This window comes from Amblyomma americanum, chromosome 6 (genome assembly GCF_052857255.1).
Source record: "Amblyomma americanum isolate KBUSLIRL-KWMA chromosome 6, ASM5285725v1, whole genome shotgun sequence".
Taxonomy (NCBI): Eukaryota; Metazoa; Arthropoda; class Arachnida; order Ixodida; family Ixodidae; genus Amblyomma; species Amblyomma americanum.
In genome coordinates, this window is record NC_135502.1 from 98,736,240 (window position 1) to 98,759,819 (window position 23,580).

General features: G+C 47.6%; 1 protein-coding gene across 5 annotated transcripts in view; it reads right to left on the reverse strand.

The window, feature by feature from the left end:
* LOC144093916 (uncharacterized) overlaps window positions 1-23,580 on the reverse strand; it is a 69,410-nt gene that overhangs the window by 9,708 nt on the left and 36,122 nt on the right. For all 5 annotated transcript variants that reach the window (XR_013306351.1, XR_013306350.1, XM_077627667.1 and 2 more), the window contains 4 exons: window positions 22,045-22,174; window positions 18,308-18,418; window positions 15,575-15,673; window positions 14,369-14,454 (listed from right to left, as the gene is read on the reverse strand). Coding sequence is in view for 3 of the 5 variants with exons in the window: in XM_077627667.1 (XP_077483793.1) it covers window positions 14,369-14,454; window positions 15,575-15,673; window positions 18,308-18,418; window positions 22,045-22,174 (426 nt within the window). In the remaining 2 variants the exon portion in view is untranslated. The remainder of the gene's footprint in view (window positions 1-14,368; window positions 14,455-15,574; window positions 15,674-18,307; window positions 18,419-22,044; window positions 22,175-23,580) is intronic.

Sequence of the window (23,580 nt, forward strand, 5' to 3'; positions counted from 1 at the left end):
CAGTTTCTTTTGGAGCTTGTTTGATCCGTGAACCAAGAGCTTTCGCTCGAGTTGAGCAACGTCCGAAAGGAGGTCCTCTGCGGCGTCGCGTGAACAGATGAAGTTCCAGATGCCGCCTATGTGCCACAGCACCTCGGCGAATGTGTGTGGTAGGCACAGGCACGGCATCTGTGGCGTCGTCGTTGTCCTCGTCCGATGTCGCAGTGGTGTCAGCACTAGGCAAAGCCTCCTCGATGGCATCATCCAGCAACACCTCGCCACAGATCGCAACGTTGTCGTCAGCCTCCACGTACTCGGCGAAGGTTGTGGCGAGGTTTAAACCCTCGAAATCGTCATCAGCAAAGCCTGCATCGGCCTCCAGCGGCACCGAGGTTGTTGCGTCCCCAGCAGAGGAGGCAGTCTCTCGCTTAAAGCCACAGTGCTCGAACAGTTAGCGATTGTGCTTTGCGACACTGCATTCCACGAACTGCCAATAAAATGCATCGCATTGAGCACAGTGATCCTTTTTCCGACTCGCTGCGCTCCATAGCCGCCAGCCGACACTGCACTAACCGCTAGCGGCACCCTTGCTTGATACACTTAATGATGCCGGCATCCAGCAGCTGCAGCCGGCTTGTGCAGTCGGGCGGAAAAAAAACAACCTTTAAGTTCATCAGGCTGGACGTATCAGGTGGGTGGCACAGTGCGTTGTAAACGAAAAGCAATATTTTCCTTGCCTTAGAACCCATTTTGTTATCCAACTGCTGCGAAAAATTGCTGAAGAGCGAAGACGTCATCCACGCCTTTTTGTTGAAGTTGTAGCTGTAAGGCAGCGTCTTCAAGTTCTTAAAGCACCGTGGCTTTGCAATCTTTCCAACGACGAGCACGGGCAGCCTCTCGGAACAGTCCTCGTTAGCACAGAATAGTGCCGTGACACGCTCTTTACTAAGCTTGCCACCATGACAGCTGTCACCCTTAAATATTTAAGCAAGGATTTGCTCAGGCTGCATATGGTAAAAAATACCGCTCTCATTGGCGTTGAAAACGTCGCAGGGCTTGTATCTTGTATAACAGCAGCAATCACCTCCGACAGTGACTCCATCCACTCGTTCACCGTCGAAACGTCCACGGAAGTGCTTTCTTTGCAGCAGCGGCTGTACACAATCCTGTTTCGTTTTTTAAAGCGATCCAGCCACCCATTCGATGCCTGAATGTTGTCGATGCCCAGATGCAATGCCACAAGGTCCGCCTTTACCTTTAGAATGGCGCCGTCAACATTGATTGCAGAGCTGCGTGCTTGATGCAGCCACTTGACGAGAACTTTTTCGAACTTCTCATGCTGTCTTTCTTTTGCCGCATTCCGCTTGAGCCCGGAGCCCGAACTTGTTGGCATTCTGCAATATCACCGCTTTGTTTGCCAGGATCATCTTAAGCAAAGATTCGGGTATCTTAAGGTCCCGGGTAATGCTGGCTTTCGTGGCTCCATGCCGCTTTTCCGCTTCCTCAATAATATTGAGCTTATCACCGAGCGACAGAACTGTTTGCTTTCGGGACATCATGCGTTGTGTTGCTCCACACAACTCAAAACCTTGCTGAACGCTGGTTGCTAGGATTAAGATGAAGATCACGTGCGATAAACCTAGGCCTCTCCGCGCTACCTTGTCGGCGATCTGCTGCTGGGAAACTGGAAGGAAAGAAACGCTTCCCCAAAGCGACGAGAGGCGACGCTGCCGAGAAGAGAGGGAGAAAGTGATTGTGGAGAAGAAAACGCGCTATTTCAGCACAGCGGGCTTCGCGGGCAGCTGCCGGTGTGGGAGAGAGAAACGAACGATGAGACGAGGCAGGGAAGAAACCTGCGCCCGCCGGAGCGAACCGGTCGAGCGAGGTCAGGTGCTTTGCATGCGGAGAGACGGAGCGAGGAAAGAGACCCGCGGCACTTTTCTTTCGTCCACCGTTACGTCCCGCGCTTCGCGAGAGTCGCCGTATAACGCGGGTCAGGCGTAAAATTGCGCCAGATAACCAGTGTTTTTAATGCATTGCTTCTATAGGGACTTCGCCGGGACTGTGTTAATCTGTCGTAAAACCCGGGTCGTCGCAAAACCGGGGGGCGTATAATCGGGGTTCCACTGTATACGAAACGTGTCGAAAACATTCAGTTACTGTAATACGGTTTTCCAGCTACTACATTTAAAATTTCTACAGCTCTGGTCGCAAATATGTTCAGCGACCCAACACACACATGCAAACATACGAATGGGCCAAACATGAGGGTGCATCACAAGAGGAGCTGGAATGCATCAGCAGTAGTCACCTGCCATGGTGGCTTTTCTGCAGTTCTTAGGTGCAAAAAGGCAAAGCACCGAAAAAAAAAAAGGAAAAAATGTGCGGCACCAGTCTTGGGTTTGGTTTATGAGGGTTTAATGTCCAAAGCGACTCAGGCTATGAGGGACATTTTAGTGAAGGGCTCCAGAAATTTCGGCCACCTGGAGTTCCTTATCATGCACTGACATCGCATAACACACGGGCCTCTAGAATTTCACCTCCATCGAAATGTGACCGTCACGGCTGAGATCAAATCTGCGTCTTTCGCGCCAGCAGCCCATAACCACTGAGCCTCCGCGGCAGCCGAGCGGTGCCATCGTTGAGGGGACGCAATGGAGAGGAGAAACGCTGTGATTTTTTCACGATGCCTAAGGAAAAGAGGGCAAAATAGCTGAGTGGTACAGCAATGCACTTATGTACAAGCCAGGCCAGGTCTGGGGAGCGCAGCATAAAGAGCAAAAATGCTCCGACAGCCAGCTGCAGTGGCGGCTTCCCCGCGCCGCTTAGGTGCAAGGGGGCAAAGCATCCAAAAATGACAAGAAAGAGACTGGCTACTTTTTCTTTCACCGTTGACGAACCAGACGTGCTGCAATTTTCTTTCCAAGCCAACACAAACGTGGACAGAATTCTGTGAGCACTAGTAAAGGCTGCTGTTCAGATTTTGTGCCAAGAAATGTCAACAGAGATTTTTATGAAGTGAAAATGTCAATAACTTCACCTTTGTACTTCAATCAGCAGTTACATTTTTCAACATTAGACGGTTTAGATCGTACCGTATTTACACGATTTAGACGATTAGTCGACCTATTTTTCAAAATTTGAAAATCGAAACGAAAACATCGCACTATAAGTAAAGGCGAGACAAACGAGATATTGGGCATGCTACAGTGTGGTTGCGCTTTTGCTGAGCGGCTCCGTCGCATCGCTCTTGGTGCTGGCCTTGAGCAGCTGCTATGTCAATGCGCAGAACTGGCATCCCCTGCTTGCGTGCGCGGGTGGCGGCCGATGGCAGCTATCGATAAGCTGCAAACTGGCACCCCACATGTGGCTGTTGACTGCGATTGCTGATAAGCCCTGCCGGCCCGATAACTCAGTTGCGTTCTATGGGAAGCTCAAGCGTCCAATAAGTTTCGTTTTTACTTTCAAATGAACCCTCGGCGCTCAAGGGAGCGTTGATTGTTTATTGAAGGGCTGCTGTTCCAATCACGGCAGCACCCCCACTAGGAACAGCAGCGGTGCAGGGGAGTGTCGGTAGCCGACGGAAGAGCCGACGCCATTCACGCGTAGTTTCTCTTTGGCTCTGACGCATTTGACTACTGCCAGCTGTGTTTCACAAGTTTTTAATGTAGTGCTTCGTCAGTCGTCATTTGTGCTCCAGGTCCGGCAAGCTTCCCTGCCATTCTTTACGCCGAAGAAACGAACTGCTGCGCACCGGGCCACAAGTTCGACATTTGAAAAAGATGATTCAGGTGTGGCAGCTGCAGCGAGGAAAATTTTCAGCTGTTCTACACGATGTCGTGATGTGGCTGTTTGCGAAGTGCGGAATTTCACTGGACGACAACGTTAGAACGACAAGCTGTGGAACCGCAGCAGCGATCACGACAGCACCGCTAGTGAGGGCGATGGCGCAAGCGTGGACGAGTAGTCCAGTGACTACAGTCGAGTCCACTTATAACAATATTCAAGTGCCACGAAAATTCCACTGTTATAACCAATAATTGTTATAAATGGGTTGCACGAAGAAAAGGCATAACAACTGCAAAGAGGAGTAACGGACGACAAGTAACATGTGAGCTCCGCCGAGGCATCGTTTTGGTGGCATCGAAAGGGGCCTTGTAAAAAATACGAGAAGGTTGCCGCGGCCACCTCTCAGCTTGAGATAACCCGAAGAAATGCTGGGGTGAAATCGCCACAAGCATCTCACCACGTACTTCTCACTGGCTTGCATGAGAAAACACCATGTCCATCAGCCTTGCTTGCCTCACGTGAAGCTTCCCATCATTCTTCTCCATCGCATCCATGTACTTCACTAGGTGCAGTGGAAGATCCCTCGCGAAAACGAAGCCCCAGAGGGACTGAATAACCTGCAGGGCCTCCTGTGAGGACAACGTTGAGGCAACCTGCTCTACCGCATCATCGCTGCCGTCGTCGCCGTCAGTGCCGTCGTCACTGTCCGATTCAAGCATATTCGCGACGATTGCCTCATCGGCGAGAAGTTCTGATGTTACTAATGCATCATCCGCATGAAGAAACTCTTCTTCGAGTCATGAAGCATCCTCATCGACTGCAGAATAAAGTTTCTGGCATCACTTCGTCGTTGGGAACTTCGCAGCCTTCGTCTAAGTCACTCCTGCCTCGGACAAAACACGCTTTCCTACAGCAGTTCCGCACCGCAGAAGCGCCAACTTCGGACCACGCACCAAATATAAACTGTACGGCTATCAGCAGATTGATTTTTAAGTCTGACTGCTCCCTGATTCTTGCCCACGTGGCCATGTCCATCAACAAGACTAACTTGCTCAGGACGCGACAGATACAGCACCTTAAAATTGGCGATCACACCGGCGTCCATGGGCTGCAAGCCTGCCGTCGTGTTCGGAGGCAAGAAAAAAAAAATTCCGCGTTTGATAGCTTGGGCATGGAGTGGTGGACACTACAATTAACCAGGATGAGGGCTACCTTCCTCTTCAATCGCTCGATGCGCTGATCAAACTCCAACAGCCACTCACGAATAAGTTCTTGTGTCATCCATGCCTTGCGATTATTACGGTAGCATACTAGGTATCCTGGCAGCACCGTAGAAGCAGCAAGTATTTTTTGAGTGCCCAATGACAAATGTAAGGCACTTGTCGCTCCAGTCCATGTTGGCACACAAAAACACAGTGAGGCGCAGCTTGCTGTTTTTGCCGCCATGCACCTTGGAGGGCAACATCTGGAAAAAGAGCCCCGTTTCGTCGCCACTGTATACGTTGTTGTCAACATAGTTGCCAAGGATGCAGGGCAGCGTTTCCAGCAGCCACTTCTCCTTCGCCTCCACGTCAAGCAAAGCTCCCTCGCCGGTAACGGCTTTGTAGACAATGCCATGCCTCTCTTTGAAGCGCTGTATCCAGCCGCCACCTGGCTGGAAGTCCACATTGTTAATCAGCAGGGCAAACTCCTTCGCCTTTATGGCCAGAATTCGCCCGGTGATAGGCAAGTTCTGGGCACAGGCACAAAGAGGGCCTCTTCCACCTCCTTATAGACACCTGTGCATTTGTGCCCACTGTCAATGCATTTGTGCCCACTGTCAAGCGAGCACTTTTCTTTGTAGATCTTCTCAGTGGAGCGGATGATCGTCGACACCGTCCGTTGCGATAGTGCATACTTCTTAACCAAGTCACACACTTTCTTGCCGTCTTTGCAGTCCTTCGCAACACTGCACTTCATCTCCAAATCGACAGCCATGCACTTTCTTTTTACCGGTAACATCGTCAGATAATCAGCGGGCGGAATATCAGCCATCTTCCGTTTCGGCGGCGATTCAAATGAGACGGAGAAACCACTTGGCCAGGAACGACTTCGACACAATCAACTCACACAAACAATCAAATCCGTTGGCAGAACTGTGCAGAATGAGGGGCAAGCGAGCAGACCAGCGCTGTCCATTCGTGTTTCGGAGGGTGGCGCAGCGTAGAGCTATGGATGCAGCCCATTTATGTTTGGAGGAATGGAAGGGTGGCACGAGAGAGGCGTGCGAGGCTGGCGATGCGTAGAAGGCCGGAAAAGAGGTTCTATTATATAGGCGCGCGGCGGGGGTGGGGAGGGTGCAGCGGCTGGAATTTCTTTCTTTCTTTTTATTTTCAAGGATTTCACATTCACAAGCACTCAGGAGGCAGACTTCATTGTTATAACTGATAATGCTGCTGGGGCATCCTAGTAAGCGGGTTATTTTACCATAGAAAACATACATAAGTGGACGGTGCAGCAGCTTTTCATTGTTGTGACGGACACATTGTTAAAACCGATATCGTTATAAGTGGGTTCAACTGTAATACATTTTCGTTTTGGAATGTGCCCACGGGCGCTCTCGCACGCAGCAGCCGATAGCGGCTGGCAATAAACGGCGGCCGCTGGATAATGCTATCGCATTCAACTATTCAAGGCCAAGCTTAAACAACCTCGAAGTTTCTTTCTTTTTTTCTTCTTGGAAACGTGATTTGGGAAGTCGACTTACATTCAAGTCAACTTGCAATAGAGTAAATACGGTACATTTTTTCGGATAATGCGTTTTTCCAGATTTTTTCTTTAATGTTTGAATTAGGATTACTATAGTTAAGGGGGGATGCGGGTCTTAGAATGGCAAAATATGGCCAAAAAATCGGTCGTGAGAAAAATGCATTTTCTAAATATTTGTACCTTCAAGCACCAGCCCTCAAAATATTAACGCTGAATTCGATCAGAAAATACGACAAAATAGACTTTCAAAACATTAAGGGAGCCACGAAATTCCCCAAAACGGGATAAATTTGTTCGAATTTCCCGCGCACACCGCAGGCGAAGCATCCGGCTGATCGGCGCCATCGTGGGCTCGTTTTGAAGCTTGTTTCTTTGTGCGCATTTTGCTGCATTTCAAAATGGTGTCAGTCATTGAGAACGACCGCAGTAACCGGTTTTCCGAATGCCTTTTCTTGGCCGCTAATTGGGTGGAGGGCGCGCGCGCGAGGAAAGACTCTCATCTGAGGCCTACCACTGGCCGGCGAGATCGGCACGCCGTTTTGTTTTTTTTTTGTTTTTTTTTTCGCCATCGTGGTTCCCATTTCGCGCAGCAAAGTTTCTCGAGATCTTTTTTGCGGTTTCTTTTTCCTCTGTCGTATACTTTGTCAGTGCAAAGTAACTGATGCCGGGAGACACACGTTTGAAGAAGACGACGCGTAGTACGTACGGGAGAAAGCGTCGCCCGTCCAACGAGAAGCCCGGTTGGATGTTGGGACGTTCGACCGTGCCGGATGAGGATTGTTCGAAGTTACACCGAGCGTTGCCTGCCTCATCGTATGCCCTACGTTCGACTGTGCCAGATGAGGATTGTTCAAAGTTACAGCGAGCGTCGCTTGCCTCATCATATGCCCTACGTTCGACTGTGCCGGATGAGGATTGTTCGAAGTTGCAGCGAGCGTTGCCTGCTTTGTCCCCTGTGCGATGTTCAGCCGTGCTGGATGAGGATTGCTCGAAGTTACAGGGAACGTCGCCTGCTTAGTCGCCTGTGCGATGTTCGACCGTGGCAGATGAGGATTGTTCAAAGTTACAGCGAACGTTGCCTGCCTCATCGTATGTCCTACGTTCGACTGTGCCGGATGAGGATTGTTCGAAGTTACAGCGAGCGTCGCCTGCTTCGTCACCTGTGCGATGTTCGACCGTGCCGTTGCTCGAAGTTACAGCGAGCGTTGCCTGCCTCATCGTATGCCCTTCATTCGACTGTGACAGATGAGGATTGTTCAAAGTTACAGCGAGCGTCGCCTGCCTCATCATATGCCCTACGTTCGACTGTGCCGGATGAGGATTGTTCAAAGTTGCAGCGAGCATCACCTGCTTCGTTGACTGCGCGATGTTCAGCCGTGCCGGATGAGGATTGCTCGAAGTTACATCGAACGTCGCCTGCTTAGTCGCCTGTGCGATGTTCGACCGTGGCAGATGAGGATTGTTGGAAGTTACAGCGAACGTCGCCTGCCTCATCTTATGCCCCACGTTTGACTATGCCGGATGAGGATTGTTCAAAGTTACAGCGAGCGTCGCCTGCTTCGTCGCCTGTGCGATGTTCGACCGTGGCAGATAAGGATTGTTCGAAGTTACAGCGAGCGTCGCCTGCCTCATCGTATGCCCTACGTTCGACTGTGCCGGATGAGAATTGTTCGAAGTTACAGCGAGCGTCGCCTGCTTCGTCGCCTGTGTGATGTTCGACCGTGCCAGATGAGGATTTTTCGAAGTTACAGCGAGCGTCGCCTGCCTCATCGTATGCCCCACGTTCGACTGTGCCGGATGAGGACTGTTCGAAGTTACAGCGAGTGTCGCCTGCTTCGTCGCCTGTGCGATGTTCAGCCGTGCCGGATGAGGATTGCTCGAAGTTACAGCGAGCGTCGCCTGCTTCGTCGCCTGTGCGATGTTCGACCATGCCAGATGAAGATTGTTCGAAGTTACAGCGAGCGTCGCCTGCCTCATCGTGTGCCGTACGTTCGACTGTGCCAGATGAGGATTGTTCGAAGTTACAGCGAGTGTCGCCTGCTTCGTCGCCTGTGCGATGTTCAGCTGTGCCAGATGAGGATTGCTCGAAGTTACAGCAAGCATCCCCTGCTTCGTCACCTGTGCGATGTTCGACAGTGGCAGATGAAGATTGTTCGAAGTTACAGCGAGCGTCGCCTGCCTCATCGTGCGCCGTACGTTCGACTGTGCCAGATGAGGATTCTTCGAAGTTACAGCGAGTGTCGCCTGCTTCGTCGCCTGTGCGATGTTCAGCCGTGCCGGATGAGGATTGCTCGAAGTTACAGCAAGCGTCCCCTGCTTCGTCACCTGTGCGATGTTCGACAGTGGCAGATGAAGATTGTTCGAAGTTACAGCGAGCGTCGCCTGCCTCATCGTATGCCCTACGTTCGACTGTGCCGGATGAGAATTGTTCGAAGTTACAGCGAGCGTCGCCTGCTTCGTCGCCTGTGCGATGTTCGGCCGTGCCGGATGAGGATTGCTCGAAGTTACAGCGAGCGTTTCCTGCTTCGTCGCCTGTGCGATGTTCGACCGTGCCGGATGAGGATTGTTCGAAGTTGCAACGAGCGTCGCCTGCTTCGTCGCCTGTACGATGTTCGACCATGACAGATGTGGATTGTTCGGACCTCGGCTAGCGTCACCTGCCCCAACACCTGATCAATTTGCTCCAGAATCCAGGCCCAGGCCCAGCACGTTTCGTCGGCATGACAGGAATTTTTACACAGCGGAGAAGATCGCCACGCGCACGGACCACGCAAACATGATCAAGCCCGGCATGGGTGCAAAGTCGGCAAAGCAGCCTCAGCTACACTGCAAGCTGCAACATCCTTCGTCGCAGCCTTGAAAAAGAACAGAGAAGGCTGAAGAACGGAACAACAGCCTTTTTGAGCAATAATGCAGACAAAAAAAAGTCTCTCTAGTGGGCATAGTCCATGGAGACAGGTCTCCAGGCTACAGCCTTGGACAGGTGTAGATCACTAACATGAACCACTCCAGACTACAGCCCGGGACAGGTGCAAATCACCGTCATCATGGACGAGAACTGTTTAGTTACTAAGCTTTTGCAGCCCTCATACAATAACTGGCAAGACACAATAAAGTATTGCCACTGTCTTGGCTAGCTTTCAAGTTCAGAAATTTTGCTGAATTCCTAATGGCATATGCCATCTTGACCTTGGGTTATCTGTGGTATCTTCAGTTTTAGTTGAAATATGTAGAATCTGATGAGAGTTTTGGAAATGGGAAGAACATGACATTTTTGGTGGGAAATATCACAATGAAGTTACCGACTATTCATCTTATAACATATGATCAAACTTGAAATGCATTTTTCTCAGTTTCATGTTTTTGGTCGATCTCCGCAGTCTCACGCAGGATTTTGATAACTTCATTTTGTTTCACAAAAATAACCTTGGTACCATTTTCTTCGGAGAGAAATAAGGTACCCCATGACATTCTTACTTTTTTGCTTAGGCCACGCATAAATAGCAATCTGCAATTAGCTTAACGAGTTGCAGCGTCAACTACTACGACCTTTTACTCTCGGCATAATATATCAGGATGACATGCCTTTAGAGAAAAACGAAGAATGTCATTGGGTATGGGAACTATCCGGCTGTCAATTCATGCAATTAAAAGCTACAAAACTCTATGAGAAAGTTCATTAAAGCTGCATAAGAATTTACCTAATCACACTCTACACTTTGTAAGATAACTCTTGACCTAGAACCATCAGTTCAATTATGATTACATTTTTGGAATCAGAAGAGAAAAGGCCACGCGTGTGGAAAATTTCATGATATTCTAGCCATAAATAAAAAAAGTTAGTTTTAAGACCCTTGTCCCCCCTTAAAAGGGCCCCGAAACACATTTTCAGTGCATTGTTTTGCCGGTTGGTTGCATAGAATGAGTTAAGGTGATGCTATTAGCATCGTTCGTACCGCGTTTACTGCGGTGTTTAATATTTTAATTAGCTCGCAAAAACAAACTCGTGCGCAGACGGTGTCACCATACAATAGCGGTTTTTAGCAGCGGATATGACATCACTAAGTGGGAGCTTGATGATTGGGCAAAGAGTAAATATACTGCAAATTGTGTTAATAACCAGAGATATGTTTTGTCAAGTTTTTGTGTCTTATATTACATCAACAAAACCAACTTGTTTGCCCTAGCTAAAAGCACTGTAAAGCAAGTAAAACAAAAATGCACCACCAGAGGCTATGGCTACTTTTTGCATCGAAGGACTTTGCACCTCCTCTGTTAAGGGGGGATGAGGGTCTTGAAAACTTTTTTTTTATTTCTTAACATATCTTCCTGAAAATTGGCATGCAGATATATCTTTGAATGCTAATCCCAAATATATATTCAGATTTTATATATCTCATCTAGAAACGAAGATATGGCAAAATAATTTATGCCACTTAGGTCTTTTCTTACGGGCCATTATGGTGATTTCTTAATTAGAAAAACTAGTTTTAAAGTAATGCTGTCATTTCTAAGGGCCCATTGCACATCCTAAAGCTAAAGAAATTTTTAAAAAGTCATCACATAGGTCATGAATGAATAACAAAGTAGGAAAAAAAAACAATGTGGGAGTAATTAGCTTACATCTGACCTAATTGCTAGTCTATTGGGTTTAATGAAAATTGGAAAGCTTTAGGATGTAGCTGAGGTGTTGCTGAAAAAATGATACCTACTTTAATAAAATCAGTCGATGCAAACATTATGAAAAGTTCCGTAAGGCAAAGGCATTTGATCGAAAAAGCAAAGCTGAGAAAATTGCATTCAAAGTTTTGCTTACTCTGCCATTTTTGTTTACTGATCATATGGAAAAAATTAATGCTTTAGCATGCAGCCCAGTCATCGCTGAACACAATAACACCAAATTTACAGAAATCTGTTCATGTAAAGATTGTGAAAACCTCTGTATTGCATTGGCACTTGACAAAAAAAAAAGCTCAGAAAATCACTTGCTATTTTCTTTGAATCTGCCACACATTCACAAAAGTCCTGGGCAGTAGTCCTGGGTGCTGTCAGGCTTGTGCTTCTTGGCCATCCTCTTCTTCACCTTTTCAGCATTGGTGTGACCCTTATCAGACCTGCACAGCCTCTGTTTATCTTTTTCAAGGCTCCTACCAATGAGGCAGCTCCCAGGCCTGTAACCAAGCTGTGCTGCAACAGCTCTGCTGGTTGTTGCCATTCCTTGGTTGAAGCGAGAAACTGCTTCTTGCGAGGTTAAAAACAGGACAGTGAGGAGTGTCTAATGCGAATGTTCAAGCTACAGCTTAGAGCGCACAACGTCTTGGCGCTCTGCCAAGTTCGACGAGCGTATCAAAAGTCGACATTTTCGACGGGCTTAGTCCAGGCACATCCACCGGCACTCCAGAGACTTGCGGTAACACCGAAGTTGACGCCGATCGGCATTGTCGAGCCGCGTCCACCGGCGATGCTGGCGTCAACAGGGTTTGTTCAGCCGCGTCCAACGGCGAAGCTGTTGTTGGCGAGCTCAGTCCAGCCGCATGCACCGAGGGTACAGCAGCTTGCGGCATCACCGAAGCTGCAGTTCTCGACGATGCAGCGCTCTACTTATTCCATGCGCGTCTCATTTTGCCGACTGCTTCCCGCGTGCTTGCTTTCAAGCGCGCGTCTCGGGCCATCGTGACACACGGAACAAAGACACCAGGCAGGCAAATACACGCAAAAGCACAAAATTCGGGGCTAAAAGAAGCGATTCAATAGCCAAAATATCTACAATAACGATAAGGAAAAAGGCAGAACAAAATATATAGGAAACAAAGCGGAGCGCGAAAAATGACGGGCGTGCAGGCGAAAGCAGACGACGGGAAGGAGCCGGACAACGCGGCCGCCGGGGGGCAAAGAATGCGTCACGGCCAATCAGAAGGCTGCGCATCGAGGAGGCGCCCGTTTTACCCAATCGGCGGCTGTCTCGCGACGCTTACCCCCATTGCTAACGGGTGCTGATAGCTCCGTGGTGCGAGGGTCTACAGCTTGCTGAGAGGCGCCAAATTGGAGAGCGGGAAACCAGCTTTCAAACGACACCAAGATGGCACCGATCGGTTCGCGTCGCGCGGAGCTACGGCAGCTTGAAAATGGGGCAAACCTTCGCGCTTGGCATTCAATTTAGGCTCACCGACGTTTCTAAATTGCCGTTTTTTTCATACTTCGAGTTGGAATTCAGCTATAATATTTTGTAGAGGCATAGTTGGGACATTAAAGACTTCAAAATCGCAATTTTTGAAAATTGCCATTTTTGACCATTTTTCGCGATTTCAAGACCCGCGTCTCCCCTTAACATCCTACGACCTAGCACTCAACACTTATGGCTACTCTCTATGTATCTGAGAGCGGCTTTGCGGAATCGATCCGATCGAGCCATTGAACTCCATAAGCCTTCGTTTCGGTCCCAAGGAAGGATGCGTTCGTTTCACATTTAGCAGGGAGTGCGCAACGTCAGCTTGTGGAAGATCACCGGGCGGCGGTGCCATCTGGCGCCACGATCCCGTCAACAGCGCACGCTTCTTGCTCGCCGAGACCAACCAGCACGCTAGGAGCGATGGGCGATGGTTGGCGGTAAGCAGTAGCGGTACGCGGTATGCTAAATGTGTCGGATATCTTGCGCAGGCTGTCACACCGTCGCAGTATCTCGCGCTCGAGTTCGGATTCATAAGTAAGAGAACGTCACTGATCAGTGTTCCCTTCTGCACCGTCGACGTGACGATGAAGCATCGCTGGGTCAGCTGGGCATTCACATGGTTGTTGTAACCATGCAAACGGCGCTGCCAGCCTTGGCATGAACGAGCTACAGAGAACAGGCAACCATGGAGTGCAAACTTCCGCCACGTGCTCAGATAGGCTGTTTTGATTGATCGCACTAAGTGTGGTCATTGGGAGAGTGAAATAGGAATGGGAAGGTGTGCGAAAATTGAGTTGAGGGCAGCATTTTGTTTCCTTGTATTCTGAAATTTCTTCATTGAGTAACTCCCATTCCTATGCATCAATTCTCGTAATTCCTTTTGAGTCAGCATCTGTGTGACATAAAGAATCCATTTGAAGTGTAACCCGCATCCGTTCAAGCGGTGTTTCGCAGCCCCTTTAAGTGCACACGCACTTATTCGCGTGCAGAGAGAACACCAGTGAGAGTGTTACAAACGAAATTATCTGCATGAAATGTGCAGCAATAGTGTTCACAGCAAGTCCGAGTCGATGTTTTGCTTTTCATTTTCTCCTGAATTTTCTGTCTAATTCATACCTGTCAACATTATGCTAATGCAGGTTATGCAGTGTGAGGGAGCAATTTCCACCCTGATCAACCACTAAATAGCTGTCCCGTGCCAAGTGTGGCCACATGATCTTGCCACCCCACCGGACTCTCCCCTACCAGTGGCTACATTTCCCTTTCTATAGCCCACTCTTTTACTCTGAAAGGCCATCAATTATCTGCCCTTTGAGATGCCAGATGACAGCTGCAATTCACGCATTCATTTAACCTATTTCACAACTGCAATGCCCACACAAATGTGGCTTCACAACGAAGTGGCTCTTCCTGCAGCTAACGCCATCCTCCTCTTCTCAAGGGCAACAAAACAGCAAGTGCTGCAGCAGATGTGCAATTTTTGCAACACTCGCAAGCAAGAAGGATTTGAAAATGAGAGAGAAATAAATCACAGGTTCAAAGTAAACACGTGAACTCTGGTCGGCTGAGGTCAAGCTCAAAGGCTACAGCATTACAGACTACTGAACAGGAGTTGTGGACCAACTTTTGTGGGGGCCATGAAGAGACCATTTTATGTGAAAAAGAGCTACATTCGTGCCTAACCTGACTTCTTCATTGTCTTCAAACTCGCTCAGGCAGATAGTGCATTTCTCCACGTTGTCCTCGTTGTCACCGCCGCTTCTTGGAATCTGATTGCGAACAAAGACAAACAGAGCACTCGAGTTTGTGAACGAAGAAAAAGAAGGAAAAGTGTAAAATCAGTCCCCTACGAAAGGCAATAAGGATCATATACATTTAAATGAACCTCCATGCAGTGAATTCCCTGATATTACCAATTTTTTCAAATTTGTGAACTTCACATAATGAAGGTGTTACAGCAGTCGAACTTAATATAACAAATTCCCTATGCAAACTGTTTATTTAGCTAGTGCAGTGTTACTTAAAATTTGGCCAAACCACGCAAAAGTTTTATCACGTTAACGTGATTTGCCATGAGACGAGCTCCTACGACCACAACCAGCAAATGCAGTTGACACAATGCGTTGTATTCCAGCTCCGTCAGTGCTTCTACGCAGCAAGCGTGGTATTCGCAGCTTTCACTTGTGTAAAGTTACACTAGGTGGCACAAATAACAGGACATGGCAAAGAAGGCACAGGACAAGCAGTGCGCGGCTATCCCCGTCACTCGGTTGCTCACGTGATTTCAGCGCCGACAGCTGACTTGCGCTGGTGATGAGTTTTTTTTTTTTTTCCTAGGACAATGGTGGCTGGACAGAAAATGAGACTCCACACGGGAAGAGGCAGCTGCCTCAGGCTCACCCACTCTTCCCACTCAATATGTAGCAGCACCATGCGCGAGCCATGGCGGAGATGATGGCAACTGGTATTAGCACGATTGCAAAATGTCTCTCTTGGTAATGACTTCGAGTAATAAGGGTTTACTGTGGATTTTAGCAAGGCAATTTCGTCTACATTTATTTTTCATTTTGGTTTCCGCACTGCATTTTCATTTCGAGCCTTCATGTGAAAACTGTATGTTACAAAAATCTGCATGTAATGAAATATCATGGACGTTTCTAGATTACGTTATATCGAGATTTAACAGTAATATAATGAAAGCAAGAGCAATCCAGTGGCTATCAAAGTCATCGAGCTGCTTGTCACTCTGTGGCCTGACAGCAACGAGCATACCATTTCAGACTTATGCCCATCTCTGGTTTACAGCACTTCCATTCACAACTCGCAATGCTCCCATGTAGCAAACATTCCTCAGATTCAAACAAGGACAATGCAAAAATGTCAGCACACCTTTTTATATTTGTGAGGAAAGGTGTTCCGTTCTATGGTGTTCTGGGAAGCTCCACGGTTGACCACCATGCGACGGTGCTCGAACAACCGCATGGTATCCTGCAAGCCCAATGAGAGAGAGCCATTAGCAATGACACCACTTTGGAATGTTTTTCATGGCCAATCAGGCGCTGAAAATTGAAGTGTGCTTTTGCACAAAGGATCCCTGAATGTGATGCACTGATAAGGCAAAAGCAAACAAAGATGACATTTTACACAGCTCGATGCTTCCCACTTATCATGAACAGTCATTTAGTACCAACAAAGATGATGCAACCGTGGCAATTTACAGAAGGGCTATGGCAGCAAGTCTCGGGAGAGAGCAAACGTCCGCAGACACAAAATACGGTTACAGCAAACATGTAGGTGCCAGGAACTCGCATGCCGGGTATGCTACATGGTAGTCCATCATGGTCTTACATCGGCACTGATACTGCTTTTGCATTCCCCATGGAGACCATGAAAAGGGTGCGGACTAAGCAAAGAAAACAAAAAAAGAAAATTCTGCCTCTTACACGTGGCATGACCACAGCTTGCACACTCAATTGTGGGGTGTGCTCGCTCAAGAAAATCACCTTGTGGAGGGGCAGCACTCTGGTGGATTGCCAATGGTTCCTTACGACGAATCATAAAAACAAAGATCTTTCTGCGCCTCAATAAAACTATGGGAAGAGGTACGATCTTGCGCTGGAGCACGTTCCTTAGTAGGGCCAGTTATCGCCTGCGCCACATGCACTAAAGACCAATTCCTTAGAAACCAGATGAAACACTACAAGCTGGAAGAACTAGAGCAGACTGGCGGTTGAGCCTCTCAGACACCAGCACTGCAAACGAGCATCCAAAAAGGCCTTCTCTCTTGCACTGCGGCCGTGCTAAGCTCAACAAGTGCCTCTGTGCTTCGTTAGCCTAAAAAATTTACTCTAAGACTAAAACCTGAACAGTGAGGAACCTTTCCTGTGCGTGAAAACTGGTCATCGCTGCCGCTGCTGCTAAGCCTGTACAGTGTCAGCATGACTTTATGTGAAAGGCGGTCACTGATTAGCGCTAAGCAAAGATGGCGGTGTCCTTACAAAACTGGAACACCATAAGCGCAAAAACAAATGTAACAAATGAACAATTTTTAATGTGGCTATAATATACCCCGTAATTAAAAGTGGCCTTTCATTTCATGTCGCACTAAAACTGAAAACACAATACCGTATTTACGCGCATAATTTGTGCCCTCACATAATTTGTGCACCTTAACTTATCACTCGGGTTTACAAAAGAAATTTTAACTCGCATATTTTACGCACCGCGCTGCTCTAGACCACCATCATGCACGCAGGCTCTACCCTATGGCCCTACCCAGTAGCATTCGGCTATTCCGCGTGTTTGTTCGGAAGGCTTTTTGAATCTTTTGTGCACTGGGCGTTCATCGTGGTGTCAGGGGCTGCTGTTACAATCGCGGTGGCACCAGCGGCATTGCCGGAACGGCCAGCAGCGCTTCCAAGGAGGATCGGCAGCTGATAGAAGAGCCAACACCGCTGTTTGTTTGGCTGGTGCATGGGACTCGACTGCCGGCTACGCTTTTCTTGGTGGCTCTGAGGGCTTGTGTTTGGTTGTTCAGTCGTGTCTTGCGACGGGGTATCACAACTACACGGCAAGTTTCAAACTGCTTGTCAGCGCCTTATCACGGCGCGGAGCGGTGAAGCCAGCTAGAATAATCGCGTGCGCACAGGTTTGCCCATAGCCGACAATCATTGTGTCGGAAAACTTGTGCGCACGTGGCTATTCTCGCTGGCTTCTCAGCTCTGCGCCGTGATAAGGCACCGACAAGCAGTTTGGTCGACACTCGTGCGGTACAGTTAAAGAATTGTGTGGTGCGGTAATTGATTTATTGATTCGCGGTTGCTTTCCCGGACGAAGTTGTGAAAGCAAACTTACGGAATCCGGAACTACCGAACAATTGGCTGGGATGCAAAGCCATGACGCTGTTTTAGCGTCTTATTCAGCTTCGTGCATGCACCTTCATGCCTTCCCGCGAGAGGGGGGGGGGCTTTCATTTAGAGTGAACTTTTTTTCGGGGTCCGGCCAGCATAGGGTGTGGGTCCGGGTGCTGACGTATATGCAACAAACACTATACCTATATTGCGCGTTATGACCTTTGTAGTTTTTTAAGTCGCGCTCGCGAAATCCCTGCGTAATTTGCGCACCCCCTTCTTAGAGCCCTTATTTCTGAATAAAAAGTGCGCAAATTATGCGCGTAAATACGGTAATGATCGCCCCGTTAATCACTATGTGCAAAAATGTGCCAAATGGCATCGAAACTTGGCCAAGCTTATGGCCACTCACGAATACTACATAGACTGTAAAGCACAGAAGTCCTCATTGCGGTTGTCATGTCATCTATATTACGATTAGTCCACTTACTGCAAACATCCAAATATAACAAACGAGCAACGTGTGATGGTCATGTTCACTACAGGCGGGCTCAACTATACCTCATGCAAATGAGTACAAACAAGAGTAAAGAATTATGCGCCGTGTTCAGGGCAACAATGCAGAGGCCAGCACATTGCAGTATCCTTGAAGAACATCAAAATACACTGAACATACATCAACATAACGTCGATGGCAGGCCAAACAAAAACAAGCCCATGATGAAATAATTTCCAAAATATGCAACAACTGTCAGGAAGCAGGCATACTCACATGAACATGCCTCGAGAGCAGTGGCATGTAATGGGGCACTGACACGTAGTGAGGAATATCGGACAGCGCTGAAATGGCATACATTTCTGGGAATCTTTGATGTGAGACCGCCTGCACAAAGAAAAAGTGAGAAAAGAATAATAAACACAACATGCCTGAACAATGTGATGCTGACAGCCAGCTCGGTGGCGCTATGAGGCAAGGTACAGTCGCCTCTCGATAATTCAGACTCAAAGAGGACTGAAAATCTGAGCATATCATGCAGAGTTCGAGTCAAAAGGAGCCACGTCAATTCGAGCCTGATTAATTCGGAAAATACGGAGTGCCGCCAGGGGTCTCCCACCCATGTAAGTCTAAGGCGTCGATGCTTGTTAATTTGGACGGGCTGCCGACGGGGTGCCGTGTCAAGGTATGCCTTGCTTGACAAAGGATCATCCAAATAACCATCCTTGGGCCTGCACTGCAAACACATTGCTACCTGCCTACCTCCGGCATGCGCACAATGGCAGGCCCCCACTGCTAGGCTTTGCTATGGCCCGTGGCAGTGGCAGCGATCTGTAGCACATCAGCCAGGCAGTCAGCTGAGCCCAGCCGAGCAGCTGTTTAGACTGCCCACTGACTTTTTGCTGACCTTTCCCCTTTCTTCTGCACACTTCCCTCGCTTCAGTTCATGTGGCTTCTGCTTTCTTCCAGTGCACCACGAATGTGCGCTCGTCATGGCCGGTTTGCAGTTTGTGCAGTGAAGCCTCCTCACACGCGACACCACATGTGAATAGAAGCTCCACCGCTACCTCAGCACACCGTGAAAGAGGCCGCGGAAACCAACACCACTATGCAGCAGTTCAGCTTTTGACACTCCCGATATTGTACGCACACAAAAGCATTTGACGGAAACTTGTCCCCTCATAGTTTTTGCCTATAAAGCAGATGACCGTCGGCCATTTTGGCAGCTTACTGTGACCATTTGAAGATTCAAGCTTTTTCTTTCAGTCCTTTAAAGCCCAGATTAACAATAGTTCACTATAAATCCTAGGTTGGATTGGTTTATGGGGGTTAAAAATCCCAAACTATGAGGGATGCCATAGTGAAGGGCTCCAGAAATTTCGACCACCTGAGAGTCTGTAACGTGCCCTGACATCGCACAGCACACGGCCGGGATTCAACCCGCGTCTTACGAGTTAGCAGCCGAGCACCATAACCACCGAGCCACTGCGGCAGCTACATACAATTCAGTGGGACCAATGGGACCAAACCATCAAATAAATCAGAAGTTCAAATTAGGGAGCTTTAAATTAACAAAATTCCACTATGAATGACTTCCCAATAAGGAACCAATGAAATACCAAAGCAAACATATGAATGCAATGGCAATGCCTTTAGTAGTTTTGAAAGAAAACCACTACCAAGGTTTCATATGGCTGCCTCTGCCATGAACGATTGCTGCATTCGTTTGCCATCCCAGGTTAAATCTCATTTTTTAAAACAGCAAACACAACAAACATGCATACAGTAGACTCGTAATGATACAAACTTGAAAAATCTGCACAATCTAGTCAATTCAAACCAATTCCATGATTTTGGTTGGCTGGGTATATTTTCAATGCATTTTAAGGCTGTTTAATTTGTACCATGGTTTCTCTCTAAAATTTACTTTGCTCAAATTTTTGTTTCCCTCCAATGCTCCCGACAAGCAAAAGAGCGACAGCCTAAGACGGATATGTCAGGTTTCCGGTGCCGCATGAACAGAAAATTCGGTCCCTCCAAGCAGTTAACTCGAATGTGGTCGAGGTTGGATCAGCACTCTAAGTGACTGGAGTTTCATTTTCCGAGCTTTGCTACCAGCACCCAGAGATAGCAGCTAAATAAGCCGCGTATCAGTAATCCAAGTCCAACTGCGCACCGTTTCTGATTCTGATTTATTGCGTGAATAGTCTTTCTTTCTTTTTAGAAAGCATCTCGCCATTTTGGCACAAATATATGTTCCCCTCTCTTTTGTTCGCATGGTACTCTTTAATGAAAATGTTTGCTCAACATGAGCTGCTCATTTGTGGTAGAGTCCTTACATGGACTGTGCCCCTTCTGAGGATACTCCATTGCTACCGTGTCACACCTGTGAAGGAGGCCGCGGAAGGCCTTACTATTATGAAGTAGTTCTACTTTGATATTCCCGACAGTGGAAAGATATGACGACAGAGTTGCGAAAAATTGACATTGCTGCATAGTTCTCACTCAGAAGGTGGTGACTACAGATTTTTTTTCGTCAATTAAATTTGGTGCAGCGTGAAAAAGCTTTTTTGAAAACTTTTTTGTAGCTATTCAATGATTTGACCTTCAGATAATTCAAACATCTTTTCCAGTCCATCGAGGTCCCAATTTAACGTGCATCGTGTCACTCTATTGGGAAACCAGTGCATTATGTTGCTAACTTTTTTCAACCGCACAATCAGTTTGGGACTGCTCTGAGGATCGACATATTGGTGCCTCTCACTCAATGCTTTGCCAGGCTAACGCTTTTAGCTACATTTGCATAGAGAAATAGTTCCAAAATTACCATTTGTACACAAAAATATCCACAAAGCAAATCACGTTTAGTCAAAGATCATATAAAGACATACTTCTGACAATTCAAACAAAAAAACTCACACGACAGTCACACTCTCAGAGTTCTTCCCATGGCAGCCCAGTTGTGCAATCCTCTGCGCTCAACATACCCTCCTCCTTCAAAGATTACTACCCTCCGGATGGTTCCCACAGTTACCACCTTCTGGTTATACACTCCCGATTTTGCCATACTCCCTTGTGTGGTAAATGTGCAACTTCCATAATAGCCACCCTTCGGTTGGTTCCTGCTGTAGCAACCCCTCTCTTGTTGCACATTGTTGTGCTCTCGCCATACCCTCCTCCTTCAAATGCTAAGACTCTGAGGGTGGTTGCCTTCTCCCTCCAGTGGTACATTCCACACACTCCTCCTCTTCCCACAGTGACCAACTTCCGCTTACTCATTCCTTTGTTCTCATCACACCTACCAGATACGCCAACTGCCACTACTATCGCACCAATGCGAAACCCAGGAATGAGCGCTTTACAGCTGTTGCTCTAAAATCTCTGGCCCCTACACCAACCTGAGTCAAGCTAGAGACTACACTAAATCAAAGAGGGAGGCAGAAAAAAGACAGCACAAGCCCACCACGGTGGTTCAGTGGTTAGGGCAGTCAGCTACTAGGCCACAGGAAATATCAGAAAATTGGTTTTTGGGGAAAGGAAATGGCACAGTATCTTATCTGCCTCACATATGGGCCAACACCTGAACTGCACCCCCCTAAGGGGAGGAATAAAGGAGGGAGTGAAAGAAGAAAGGAAGATCGACCACCTGGGGATCTTTAACGTGCACTGACATCGCACAGCACACGGGCGCCTTAGCGTTTTGCCTCCATAAAAACGCAGCCGCCGCGGTCGGGTTCGAACCCGGGAACTCCGGATCAGTAGCCGAGCTCCCTAACCAGTGAGCCACCGCGGCGAGGCAAAGCCACAGGACCAGGGTTCAATCTCAGCCGGGGAGGTCATTGCACTTCGATCAAGGTTAAATGTAAAAGGTGCCCATGTGCTGTCAGCACACACAAAGAGCGCTCTAATTAATCCAGAACCCTGCAGTGCGGCATCCTTCATAGCGCATGTGGCGCTTCCGGACAATAATTTACAAAAGACAGTACACAAAACAAAAACAAAACAGCACTCACCACACTGGGGGGGAGGGCCAGAGCCAGTGGTGAGAAGGGGTGGATCTGTGGTGGCGTTGGCGGGTGGTGGTAGTGGTGTTGGTGAATGTGGTGATGGAGGTGGGCGTGGCCACCACTTGCCTCACCAGAACTGCACAAAATACAACCAGTGAACAATTAATTAAGCACGCAAAAAAAAAAAGAGAAAGGACAGCAACAAGGTCACTGCATTAAATGACCTTCAATATTATTTTACTGCCAAGTGTAGGCAACAGCCAGAAGACAGTGGCAAGACTGAAATAAAACAGTATTTACTCCTCAATTCTGCACCCAAAGAATCGAGTAATAAGTGACAGCAGCAAAAGTAATGCACAAGGTTGATGACGCCAGAAACAGACAGAATATTAGACAGAGAGACAGTAGCATACAGCCAGATTCTATTATGTTACGGAACACTCGAACACCTCAGCAGTTACAGTATTTGTATGAATTAACACAACCGCAAATATAACATGAGGTAGGACATTAAGCCTTCAGGAAAAGAAAGAATATTACTACGATTATAACCTGGTTACAAGGCAGCCAAAGCAAAAGACAATGTGTCCACACAGTGTCACCTTCTGCGTATTTTAAGGGGGTGCAGCTTGCAAATCACGAAACTCTGGAAAATAATCGAAAACACCATATTTCATATCTATAAGGTCTTTCTCCATTATATTTTGACAAATTTTCTCTAAAAACAGCCCAAAAGTGACTAGCGAAAAACTATCCAAGATCTCCATGAAAATGCGTTCCCTCAAAAGTGTTTTTTGACTAGAGTGACTTGCTTGCAAAGCATAGCATGACAATGCCTTCATGGATTTCTCATGTGGTTCCTTGATAAATCTGTGCAGCGACGCTCATATATTTCTAAATTACTATCTCATTTTTTACCTTGTCACTAATTTGACATGATCGTAATGAATGCATTATGCAAACATGCATAATGTTTTGTGTAGAAAAAATTCAAGTTGAAAAAAAATTTGGAGATGTCACTGCATGAACCCTTCCTTTGGCTGAAATTTAAGAGCAACTCTAGGCTCCTACCACACAATGTTAAAAACAAGATTGAAAATTGGTTTTGAGGAAAGAAAATGAAGCAGTCACTGTCTCGCATATCTCAGTGGACACCCAAACTGCACCCTGTAAGGGAAGGGATAAAGGAGGGACTAAGAGGAGAAAGGAAGAGGTGCTGTAGTGGAGGGCTCTGGAATAGTTTTGATTTTTGCACTGATATCACGCAGCACATGGGTGCCTTTTGAGTTTCCCCTCCATAGAAATGCAGCTGCTGCAGTTGGGTTCGAACCTAGGTACTCTGGCTCAGTAGACAAGCGCCTTAACCGCAAAGCCCCGCACGCCAGGCTTTGTTGCAAGTTTAGTGCAGCAATGAAGCGCACAAAAATTTAATGTCGAAACTATCGAAACTATTTATTTACTTAGTGCACTTCCCAATAAGTGTGGCAAATGTCATGACTCTATGCCAAAAAAGATAAAATTTCGCCCGCTAAACCCACATCC